At 32.3% G+C, this 13,316-nt stretch overlaps 1 protein-coding gene across 1 annotated transcript; it reads left to right on the plus strand.

Annotated features, from left to right (window-relative positions):
- The first annotated feature begins 351 nt into the window (after positions 1 to 351).
- Positions 352 to 12,981, plus strand: LOC132704191 (lysyl oxidase homolog 3). Its single transcript, XM_060674070.1, has 7 exons — positions 352 to 514; positions 968 to 1,117; positions 2,348 to 2,513; positions 4,224 to 4,384; positions 4,571 to 4,765; positions 6,336 to 6,573; positions 12,289 to 12,981. Exons 1-7 carry the CDS (start codon positions 352 to 354, stop codon positions 12,662 to 12,664), a joined length of 1,449 nt encoding a protein of 482 aa, XP_060530053.1. The 3' UTR covers positions 12,665 to 12,981.
- The last annotated feature ends 335 nt before the right edge of the window (positions 12,982 to 13,316 follow it).

The raw sequence follows: 13,316 nt of genomic DNA on the forward strand, positions 1-13,316 counted from the left end.
TGGACCTAGTGTTTTTTGAAATAAGAAGTATTAAGACAAATTTCCCTAAAATATTATTAGTGTAAAAATACTGAAATAATACCTAAATAAGCTGGATTTCGTAATTTTATATTTTTTTAGATACAAAAGTATTCTTAATTCATTGAATTAAAAAAAATTGGCAGGTGTTAGCTTAATCAATGATATTTAGAAAAGTGCTAAACACTACCAAAATGTTTAGTAACTATTTTTAAAGTATATACCCTCTCATTAATATTCCTATCAGAGGTCACCTATTGTGATGGAAAATTAAGCCTGAAAACAAATATTATGTATGTTATGAATTTTGAATATGTGTCATTTAAAATCACAATGTATTTGAAAATTATCGTCATAAATTTGCTTCTCTACGGCTGCGTGGTGCTGGAGTTGTCGAATTCCAGAAAATTTAAAGCTGTGCGAGACCGTCTAAATCGTATCAGAAAAAGAGGAAGTGGATTGTTGAAACTAGTTGGAGGCAAACATGACTGTGAAGGTAATGTTCCGATTTAGTATTTTTTGCGATATCTAAATAACTATATCAACTTTAAGATTTAAAATTGTAACTTGAAATTTTGAAATAATTGAAATAATTGAAATAATTGAAATAATTTATTTGATAGTTTGGTGGCGCAAAAATGCTTTAAGAAAAGAAATTCTGTAAAAAAAAACCCAGAATTTTTTATAGAAATGTGCGCGACGCATATATGAAATGAATAATAATTATGTCACTGTTCTAGAAACGACTTAAATTGATTTTTTATTGTCAATTGGCAAGGATAAAGATATCATAGCGTGTTTGTTATTTTCTTTTCTTTTTGTAAATTAAAGCCACTATACTCATTTTGAGCTGATTGCTATAATTCTTTACCCTGATTTCTATTTAAAAAATACCGTTGCCAATTTTAATTGTTTTATAATTCGTTGACTATAATTAATTTGAACACAGGAAACGTGGAAATTCTTTACAACGACACCTGGTGTTCGATTCGTGACGATATGTGGAGTTCTGAAGACGCTGCAGTTGTTTGCCAGCAAATCGGATGTTCCGCAAGCGAGTCAATGGCTACTAAAAGAAATTATTTTGGTGTTCCTAAAAGTAAGCCATTTTATTAATTCCGTCTATCTATTACTAAACAATAGTTCTGAAAATTCCGCTATAGTTCGCTCGACCAATTCAATGTTTCAACTCAAATTGGGTATTTCGATGATGATAATTACAATTTTTTTTTCAATTTTTTCTATCAGGAAAAGCTTCTAAATAAATAGTACAATAATGCAAAAATATATATTTTTCGACAAAAAACTTTTTTTAATTTTTGGTTCCTTTTAATCATCCAACACAAATCGGTCCTCAGTATGACGTCTAAAGGACCGAAATAAAGTTTCTCCTTCTCTTTTATTTTGACATCGGCAAAGTTATCCGGGAATTAGTTAAGATAAGCAAAAATCAGCTAAATTTCGGCCAAATATGTTCTTATACTATTAAATTTCATAGATAAAATCTTGTTCCTAATTTCTTAAAACTTCCTTTTTGTCTTCTTGTATCTCAATTTAATTTTCTTTTCTTTAACCTTTTGAAACCAACAAATAAGCTAAATTTTAGAGATTTGATCCTCTAGTCAAACTGCAGGAACCGGAAAATTTTGATAATTTAAAATAAATATTTAATATTCAAGTTGCCCCAAAAGTCATGGATCATATTAAAGCAGGTGACAGTGATGGTCATATTTAATAATAAAAACACAGTGAAACTTTTTTTTCTTAAATTTTGGAAAATAAGAATATATTCAGAGACATTGTTTTTTTTTTCTTGAATGATTATGAGGAAATATGTTGCAACCCTATATGTTTAAAATACTAAAAATTTAATGTTTTAGTAAAATTGAAAGAAAATTACACCAATAAACAATTGAACCATAATTAAAAAAAAACTATATTGTAAACTTATGTTGGGAATAAGATGGTTGTTGGTTCCTCTTGAAAAACCAGATCTATTAGTTCTGTGCTTCTGTTGTATTATCGCTATCCCTGGTCTTCTCCTGCCTCATAGACCTTTAAATATGTTTCAAAACTACTTCTCAAATGGTGAAGGAAGTGTCAATCATCAACTTATTTATTTTTATGATGGGCACCATATTGGAGTTTTAAACGTAAAATTAGTGATGTCGGAAATTGCATCAGTAAAATATTGCTGGCTAAATATAAAATTTAAGCGATATTGGTTTTGGATTGTCTGTCAAATCAGATTCAAAAGAAGTATTTTTGCTTTTCGTTCATTGTTTTATTCGTAACAAATTTTGTAGTAAAAAGTAAACTGGCGTTTTAGGGAAAATTTGGTTGGAAAGCGTTAACTGTTTGGGAACCGAGCAAAACATTTTAAAATGTAAATTGGGCAATTTGGAACGATATGATGATGGTTCTTCTGGGGCTGGTGTAATTTGTCACGGCGACGGCTATTTTAAAAAGAATAACCATGAGGTAAATCAAAAATGGTAAGTTGATTACACCATAAGAATTGACTCTCTTGCGATAATAAATTGAAATACAAAAAATTTCTCTATTAAAACCATCTTCTCACATATGCCAGAAGTTGCAGGTCGATGCTGAAATTTGCAAACCTGACAAACCGTGTTTTGTGGGAGTTCTGAAAAAATAATTTCATTTAAAAATCGATATGTTCATTTTACAACTAAAAAATAGTGGGGCTGATCACTGTTAAAAAATCTTCGATGAACTGTTTTTGCCATGACAATAGCGTAAATATCAAATTAGCCACGACCATTCCGTCCTATATAGGAAAATCACCAATTTCACGGAAAATTGAGAAAAAATAAATAGAACTTAAATTTGGATAACCCGCAGTGATGAAATCGAGAGCTCATACTCTACCGGGTATCCCAGTAAGGACAACGAGGTCCAGTATTAGAAAAAGTAATTAATTAAATCGGCCATGGGAAATTAGTTTGGAATTTTTGAAGTCGGTTTCTGCAAAATATCCTTATATTAGCCACATGGAGTGTCGATAGCTTCAAATATTTTTTTGCAATACATTGATGAATTAATACCAAATTTTTGACTTTTTTACCCATTTTCGAATATTTTTTATTATCAGTTATCTTTTCATTAAAAAACGGTGTCATCACTAAGAAACTAAATAATACTACACGAATTTTTCGATCATCCCTCTATATTTCACCCATTAAATAACGATATCGACACACTTAACTTCTTTTTGATTGAAGATTTAATGAGATCTGGGCATATTTTGAGAAAATACTGCCGTAAAAATGCAGCATCCAAACTTATTGACGATCTGACGATATGTTCACTGTTGGATACCGCAAGCTTAAAAACGAAAATTTAAATCTCGCGTATGCGCATGTTGAATGGACCTTCTTAAATTTTTTTTCATAGTTACTTCATAACTTCCTGTATTTTCATTCACTATGGACAGAGGTTCTACATTTTTAGTAGCTAGATGCTATAACTGTTGATTTATTTAAGTAGGGAGCTGTAAAAAAGAAGAAATAAATAAAACATATCATAAAACAGCTCATAATTGCCTACATTTGAATTATCCTGCTGTGATAATTCCATAATTAAAAAAATATTTACTTTTTATTGATTGCGAAGGTACTGTGAAAAAAGTAGGTACAAAAGATAAATAACAAAATATTTTTTTTGTTTCTGATTAGCGTTTAATTTGGTTAGTCGTTAGTTTCAGATAATTGGATATTAGTTTTGTTTTGTTTAAATTTTAGTTTTCATTCATATTTTAGATTAGTATTAAGATATTGAGATGCCGTTTTCAGTCGGTTGCTGTGTCCTTTTTTAGTTATCTAATGAAGAAAAAAAAGTTTAATTTTTTTTCCAGATTTTTTTTTGCGATTATATCAGAAACCTCCACCTAGGAAAAATCCTTTTTAGCCACTTCATTTTTATTTTACTGATGATTGATGATATATATTTTCAAAAATGTTCGAACGCCCCCAGAGCTAGAGAAAAGAGCATGAAATAAAAATGATTTTTATTTGTTTTAGCTTTAAAACAATACTCAATTTAACAGTGTTAATATCAAAGAATTTTAGAGAAACCAGGTTTTAAAAAGCAACATGGTAATTATGTCCCCTTCATTTCCCAAATCCCGCATGTGCGTCCCACCTATTATTTACCATAATACCTATGTTCTTCAATTTTGTCAGGAAAAGGATTCCAAAAGATATCCAAGTACGAATTCAGGGTGGGAGAACTTTAAACGAGGGAAGAGTTGAATTAAAAAGAGATACTGGGCAGTGGGAAGTGATTTGTGGCAATGACTGGTCCAATAAAGAAGCATTAGTTATTTGTAAAACTTTAAATTTAGGTGAGTTTGTAACACTATTGCTAGCATCATATTGTAAATAATATTTTGGTAGGTTTGTATCCAGTGCAAATCTTAGTGATTAAAATATAATTTTTGACGGGGGCAGCTGCAATGAATTAGCAACACCATCAAATTGCAAAGTAGAGCCTTAAACCAAGCATTCACTAAATCTTTATTTCTTGGCAGGGTATGCAAAAGATGCTATTAGGACATTGTACTTTGGAGGGAATCTCGCAAGTAGTAGTTGGTCTTCAATTAGGTGTCTGGGGAACGAGTCTTCATTGGATAAATGTTTTTATAATCTAGCTGCTACAGAAGTTAGTAAATGTCACGATATTGCGGGTGTAATATGTGGTGAAGATGTACCGGATCTTATCATTGGTAAGCACAATATTTCAAAATACATCCCCAACGTTGTGTGTTATGTGTAATTATAAAATTACTGTTAACTCAATTGACGTTCACTACTCTTTTCAATGCCGCCAAACAAATTCAAATTGAAGATCGTTTCTAGAAAAAGTAAACAATCCCCATTCTTATCAAATCGGATAAAAATTATATCTAAAATATAATTAACCATATAGGGACAATTTTACTTTTTTTTAGAAAAATTATATATTTTATGAGCTCGTGTCAGCTTTAATTTTGATACCGTATTTTCGGATTTCCAAAAACACCTTACGTATGTACAAGATTGAAATATTGAAACCCGTAAAAAAGACGATTATTCTCCAGGAGGATATCTTAATTTAAGAATCAATAATATTCTTTTCGGAAACTGGAAAAACATCAATTGTTTCCAAAAATATACGGGTAAAAATGAAAACTTGCAATTTCTTTCTAATCTTTTTACAAAATAACAAAAAAACTCTTGTTTTTGTCACTTTTTTGCTGCATTTTATTTGTCTGTTTATAGATATAAGAAAGTGACCAATATCTTTTGAACGGATTATGCAAGGGTGGTCATTAACATACAATGCAACAAGATTATTACCTTAATTAATAATAAATAATTAATAATTAATTAATTAATAATTATCTTAATAATAATAATAATCTTCTTGCATTGTATGTTAATAACCACCTTTGGATGATCCGTTCAAAGGAATTGGTCACTTTCTTATATCTATGAACAGACCATACCTATATTTAGAAGACTGCTGTAGCTACTAATACATTTCTAATATTCTGCTAGTATAATAGAAGATGATTTTCATATATTTTTAATAATCAAACTTTTCTCGCAGCATTTTATACAATACTGAGATACTGTTAGCAAAATGTTAATTTAGTAATAGTCAGATGCACAGGAGCCACGCTTTACTATCAATTTTTGAGAGTACGATTGAATTAGTGTGATTGTGATAATTTGTGTCTCTGCTATTTTTTCCAACTTACAATTGCAAATTGGGCAATTAATCCAAGGCACGACCAGAATAGAACAGAATAGAATAAATTTGTCCATTTTTTATAAATGCTGCGGGAACACCAACCCTCATTGGATCGTGTTTCCGAAGATTCAATTTTCATTGATATATGCGCATCATCTCGAATAAAATATTTAGGTATTGTGCTTTTCAATGTGTCGCCTCATCACTTCTGTTCGGACAAAACATTGACGCAAACAAGAGTGTTGTCTCCGGTAGTATTTGCGGACCTTTATTGAATTGACATTGACTTTAATTTAGTCAAAAATATGAAAGATAAACATTTAGCCGTAGCATACAGCACATTTACCTTGGTGTTGCATGGCAAAAAATTCTAAAAAAATCTACTCACCCCCTCTCGATTCGCCAAAATGTCTAGAAAATGGAGATAAATCGTTGAAAAATTAGCGAATTTTCAAGCAGAATTGTCAGCTCTCAGGTTATTGGGTTCTACAGCGTAAAAGATCTAACTTTGTATTTTTTCGCACCCGAGTTAATAATGTTTTATAATCTTTGCTGAACAGATCACAACGAAATCAGTCGGACGGCACATCTCGAAGACAAGCAAATGTTTTTTCTACAGTGTGCAATGGAAGAAAACTGCGTCGCTTCTTCGGCATATGAAGTCCAAAGGGAGAATCCAGATTGGCACTTTGAGACAAGAAGACTGTTAAGGTTTACAGCCAAGATCTTCAATGCCGGTTCAGCAGATTTCCGACCAGCATTACCTAAACATTTATGGGAATGGCATATGTGTCACATGTAAGTAGTACGCGTATAAAATCTAAACATAAAATTATATACAGAAAGTAGCATTTAAACAAAGCACTTGCAAGGTCGAAGCGGCAAGCCTGAATTCTTCCGAATTTGAAATCGTTTTGAACGGCTCATATCACTTTCCCGTTTTTGTTTGGGGTGTGTAAAACGACATAAATTCGACAACTTATAGTTCAAATGCCCGTAGCAAAATGTAATTGATACTCTCTGCAAACTTCTAATGATTTTTTTGTTTCGAATGCGTTCGTCCATTGATTTTATTGTTACGTTAATTTTAAATTCGCATATACCGCTTTATTATTATTTGGAGGCAAGATTTTTCGAGTTACGGACAAAAAATTATTATGCAGTACCAAAAGACATCATTTACAAAGACACAAGTGAAGATCTTAGGTTTGGTTGTAATGCTATTCTAATTTAATTTTATTAAAGAGCAACTTAACCAGGATAGTGATATGTTGAGGTTCGCTGCTGCCAAGGAAATCGCAAAAAATGTGTATGAAGAATAACTTAGATTCATTTAATCTGGTGATCCCAATTAGTGTAATATTTTTTAATGTTGTCCGTAGCTAACTTTTGCATTTTCATTAACATTAGATTACACATTTGCGACCTGTGACTAAAGCAAAGCGACCCTTTGCGCATGCTTGCAAAAAAAGTGAAAAAAGTAGGAAAAAAGTAAAAAAAAGGAAAGTGGCGAACAGTGAAATATTGTAGATAACAACAAAAAAAGAGTTATACAGATATATATCTCAAATGAAGAAAGTTTACTCGCAAACATGAAACAAACTCTAATAAAATTTTAATTTTCAATAGTGGAACATTAGAGTCTCATATGCCGACTAGCTATAGGTCCTATGACATCAAACCTAGGCAACAAAGTCATGTTGCCTATCATCTGGTATTAATTTATACGCATTATTTTATATTTATAAGACAAAATAAGAATTAAATAGATAAAATCAATTTAATTATTATTATTAATCAATGCAGTTTTGGGAAAATATAATGCAAACGTTGAAAAATAGGAAGCCACCACTTGCTTTGTCAGTTCTAACTATAATTGTTATTCTTAGTAAGGTAAGTAAAACTAATCAAAACTAAGCAAACATTAAAATAGAAAAAAAAATAAAAAACCTGTTTCCCTTTTTTCGTTTTCTTTTCCCTCATTCAAACTCTCATTCCCTTCTTTTGCAAAACGCAACGGAGATTAATAAACACATACGAACCGATTAAATGAAAAGACAGACAGAAGCTCTACCAAATTTAGAACAACAATTTCAAACCCACCGGGCAGAGGCAATGCCTTGGCCAGTAAAATACGACAAAGCCACGCCCTTCCCCCATAATAGTTACCCGGGTATAATCACTTCACATTCAAAATTGTTGTTGTGCTGTAGTATAAGTATGACCTGCGTTACGCGCCATTCTGCTACGAGCATCGGCGCTGGGAGAACCTCTGAAGAACTTACCTACTCGTGTTAGCGAAACCTTAAAAAGCACAACATAATACGTACCCAACTACTGCAATTTTCAACATTTAATGAAAGGTTGATCTAGCCTCATACATTCAGTCGTTACAAATTATTTTGTCATGTCGCCAATTTGATGATGGACTATGTACATAACACTGCCCCTAAAGATCTCTTTCCGAGAACACCAGCAAAAAATCAAGAATAGGCCACTGATCGAGAACAAAAATTACTTAGACTCGTGACAGGGAAAAAGATGAAATTTAACGTGCTAAGTTCGATTGAATGGTAACATATCAACAAATTAAGTAAGTTAGAATATATTTCACAACGTATTAGTATAATTGGTATATGAAGGCTACAGTGAGAGAGAAAAATAAGTTCATTTAACTAGACTAGCTAATGACAATCAGAATACATTTGCCGCAAATTTTTACAAGATAAATAGCATGCTAAGGAAATTCACTGTAAATTCCTGGGGATTGGCTGATCCTTCAAATGTTTTTGCAACTAATCCGTGCGATTTTCTGGGCCATTAGGTCGTGATCCGTTGTTTTTTTTTTACCGAAGCATTCAATTCCAACTGTGAATTACAACTACAACTCAGTGCTCCTTAGGTTAAAGCGCAGCTAATAACAGCGTAGATTAAGATTACTTATATGCGACGTCCAACTTCTGTTCTGTTTTCAAAGAACCGAAAAACTTAAAGATATCATTTTGTTTGCGGAAAAAAACGTTACATGCTAATTTCTCTATAAAAATAAATATACTTACGGATGCGCTTTCCAGAGTTAAAGTTATATTTGGATTTGTGTTGGAAAATAAGCACTTTTATTATTTTTTTTTTAAATATTAATTAACTTAAACGAACTAATTTTGCTTAGTCAGTAGAACTTTTTGTTTTTTCTTTCGCATATTTTTTAAATTATCCTGATTTTTTAATCATTCTAAACCCCATTACGAGGTAGCGTTAACAGTTTTCGCAATCCTATCTTGGACACACGTTAGCTTAGATGCACCATGCATCAGTAATTAACATTGTATTTCAAATCCGAAAATAATTGAGTAATTATTAATCATTAAGGTGCAAGATTTACCAAGAAACAACTATTTGACGTGTTTGGAATTTCTCTTCGAAACACGCCACGTCATATGGTGAGGCAAGTATCTACCGAATGTGTGCAGTCGAAATTACGCTCTCAGTTGCCCAGATTGCATTTAAATTATGTAGGTATAATAACACACCTATGCCGCCGATGCAAGTATCGAAGTGTGCTCAACTGGGACGTTGAGAAGGTTTTTTGCGTAGCGGATGTCGATGAGACGCGAGAAAATAGAAGATAACAAACCTGCAACCCAAACCAGAATCATAAACAAGTGGAAAAACTGCCTTTAAGTCTATATCGGAATTAAGTTAAATCATAGTCCGCAAATAAAAGCACATTTCTACGTTTGGTGGGGCAGATACATATACTAGACTTAATACAATTATGGTGTCTTTGCTAACAATGTCCTCGTTGTGCTCATCCATTTGCACTCAATCATATTTCAGTCTATATTTTTATAATTTCCAAAATAATCTTTTCATTAAGTTTTTGTACATTTAGTCTGACAAAATGTTCTCTAAACCTTGTAGAATGATTGTGATAAAAACACTCTTGCGCTTGCAATGAATAGATTCCGTAACCTATCAACTGAGTTCAATAACGCAAATCATAAATAAACTTTGGGAATATTTCGACAGATCCTAGTTGATAGAGAGTTTGTGTAGAGAATTCGGTAGTTGTTTATATAAATAAAACGTTAAACTAATAAAAGTCGTCACATGTGAAAACTGGACTACGCCGCTGTCCGTAAACGTGAATAATGCCCCTGGGTAATGTAAGATTCCGGCGATGGGAGAATGATACCCCTGCATCGGTAGCTTTTTTTAACCTTTCCGTGCTACTAGACGGATGTTATTTTCGTTTGCTCTGATATACCCGGTGGAAAGCTTTGAATTTGGCGCTTTGACAGGCTTTGCTTTTACATTCAGTTCTATGAATGGGATTTTGATATGTTTAACTTTACGCGACGTGTCGCTTTAAATAGTATATTATGCAACATTCGCTGACATGACTGTCAGAATTGACAAACGTCAAAATTCAAAGCGTGGGAAATATCTCCGAAAACATCCGATTGCTTGTGCGGTAAAATCCCGGAAATGTCGGAAGTGGCTCGAATTCGTGGCAAACGAAACTGACGTGGTAAAGTGACGCTTCCCGCACGCTAAATCGGTGCGTAATTAGGCATTTTACAGACGGGAGTGGCAAAAATAAATTAACAGAGTTCACAAAATTTTGATTATTGTAAGAAATGTATCGACGATTTCGAAGTGCAGTGCAAGTGCGCGAAGATCGTTGCAATAGTTAGGAACGCTATTTTTTCTACGAATATGCGGGAAATACAAAAAAAGATGAAATTAACATTTATTAATTTGCATTACAACAAAAAAACGACAAAGCTATCCTATTCATTATTAATAATATTAATAATAAATGTGCAATTGGTAGACTGGCAAATTTTTCGGTTAAAGTATATGGTACGGTACTGCTCTTTGAGTTCATATTTGGATTGACAGCACTTGCTTTCTTGTATATTTTAACTTAGCACATAGTAGGCTGTTTCCGACGACATGCAAAGCCGAACAAACTATTTTTTTTTCTATTCCCATGCCCTTATCAACCATATGCAAAATATCACTTTAAGACTTTAACTGCTATAGCGAGCCGCTTCAGAAGTTTTCGATGCTTTGGCCACAGATTTGGGGGCGATTTTCAGAATATTTTAGCCACTGGTATGGTGTTTTCAAATATGTCAGTTCTAGTGGTTACTCCAGTCAATGAATGTATTCATGCAGTTTTCCAAAAATGTACCCAATAATCGCAGAAAAAGTATAATATACAACACTTTGATAAACATGGAATTTATCAAAATAGTTGCACCTCAATAAAAAATGATAAAACGTCATATTTTAGGAATAAAATTTCGAAAAGTTTTGATGAGGCTTTCGTAAATGAAATTGGTACTTTCGCTCTTAAAAAATAAATGAAAAATATGCGTAATCTTTAGTTGCGTATCAAATATTGTTAACTCCTAGCATTTTTTATTTGGATGCTATATATTGTAGACGTTAAAAAGCATTAAAAATCAGAGTTTAAAATTATTATTTTATTCAAAACAAAGCTTACAAAAGTTTTAGAAAGGCTTTCTATCACGATATCTAGATTTGTTGATTTAAAATGGGAACGCAAATTACAGCATTATAAGTTTAATAATAAAAGGCAGGAAAACAGAAGAAAACTGCTAAAAATGTGTTGTTTATCGGCACCCGCAGAACAAAAGTCATATATAATCTATAGAAAATACTTTCGGGCAGTTAATTCATAAGACACCCACACAGAATAAGAAAAAATGACTTCCATTTCATATTTATGAAGGTAAACTTTATAAAAATATTCACCCTTTTTATGAATTTTATTATTGACCTTAAAAATAATTTGCAGTATTTTTATTACTTACTCTAAAATATAAAATATTTTTTAAAATATGAAAATTAAATTAAACTTTAAAGGGCGACAGATGGGTAATATAAGGAAACTGTAACAAAATGTATTTACTCTACTCCCTTCTCCAAAATACCCAGTTATACACCGCAAAAGTGTCATTTTGCTACGTCAATTTAGTTATCGACGGCTGTTTTTGGAGATATTACTGCACGGCTTGAATTTTGACGTATGTCAATTGTGACGGGCATGTCAGTGAATGTACGCGTGTTGTTCGGCAAAAATGTACCCTAAAACTGATGGTCGCACAAAAAATATGGTATGCAACACGTTTGTAAACTTTTTAAGTCACTTGTTGCAAAATATGGCCATAAAAGATCGCATATGATTTTTCACAAATTTTAAATCTTTTAATTTAATCTTGTACACAATTTTTATAGAAGATTTTTTTTCTCATTTTTAATACTGGGAGCGAAGAAGTTGTGTTTGAAGATTTTAGATGCAAAACTAAAGTTTTGCTCTACAGAGCGTTCCAACCAATACCGATTAAAAGCAGTTATAACATACTTCTAAACTATCATGCATAATTTGAAATAAATCCTTTGCTATGTTTTCAAGACACTGCCAGTAAGCCATCCGTATATAGTTTTTTGACGTAATTTATCAAACCTATTTTGTTTTAGGCACTATCACAGTATGGAAGTATTCGCAAAATTTGATATTCTTGATCGATTGGGTGAAAAAGTGGCCGAAGGTCATAAAGCATCATTCTGTTTGGAAGACAACCAATGTCTACCCGGTATTGTTCCAAGATACGCGTGTGCAAACTACGGTGACCAAGGAATCTCAGTCAATTGTTCAGATATATATAAATATAGCGTGGATTGTCAATGGATTGATGTCACTGATTTGGAACCTGGACACTACATTCTAAAAGTTATAGTTAACCCAGCATTTAAAGTTGCGGAAATGAAATACGACAATAACGCGGCAGTATGCGATTTTACTTATGGAGAGACTTATGGGATGGTTACTAACTGCGTTGTTCAACATGTTTAGGTTCAAAACCTGTGGTAACTTCGAGTTTAATATCTTAATCCTTTCTGTTTGTGTCATTAGTGTGTGAAGAATAATAAATAATAAACTATAAGTAAAATAATAATAAAGAAAGTAAAGCAGGACACCATGCACGAAATGATGGCCGCTGGGAAAGACTTCGAGAGTGCTGTCCGTGCTACCATACTGCCGCGCTTTCACAGATTATAATTATTTCGTTTGAAGCTTTCATGTGGTGGAATTGAATAAGTAAGAAATAAATATTACGCTGTTGATTTTTGCCAATGGGGTTTTAATTAAATCCTGTAGGTTTCTGTTCCAAAAATTCATTTTTATTCTAATAACATTGTCATATTAGCGAAAAACAGCAGTTTCTATCAAAGGTAAAAATACTGACTGCACATGTATAATAAAATTAAGTCTTGCCATTATGACGAATTATCCGGTGGAACAATGTTTGTCCCATGTCCCTTTATTCGCAATACATTTTGTATTATATTGCTATTAGCACATGGATGGTTAAGGCATATGGCTTTTTTATAAATAATATTAATAATAATAATAACATTAACAGTTTGTCCTTCATATTCAATTAGCGCGCAGGCATTAGTGCCAACGGCTCACGAACTACCGCATTCTCGTTATAGATATGTGA

This window comes from Cylas formicarius, unplaced genomic scaffold (assembly GCF_029955315.1).
Source record: "Cylas formicarius isolate icCylForm1 unplaced genomic scaffold, icCylForm1.1 PGA_scaffold_6__28_contigs__length_40554024, whole genome shotgun sequence".
In the NCBI taxonomy this organism is placed as follows: domain Eukaryota; kingdom Metazoa; phylum Arthropoda; class Insecta; order Coleoptera; family Brentidae; genus Cylas; species Cylas formicarius.

Bases quoted from the DNA above. Each gene is read 5' to 3' on its own strand.
- LOC132704191 (XM_060674070.1), top strand. From the start codon at position 352: ATGTATTTGAAAATTATCGTCATAAATTTGCTTCTCTACGGCTGCGTG. The intron at 4,385-4,570 runs GTGAGTTTGTAA...ATTTCTTGGCAG, and splicing joins TTGTAAAACTTTAAATTTAG to GGTATGCAAAAGATGCTATT. The intron at 4,766-6,335 runs GTAAGCACAATA...TTTGCTGAACAG, and splicing joins TGTACCGGATCTTATCATTG to ATCACAACGAAATCAGTCGG.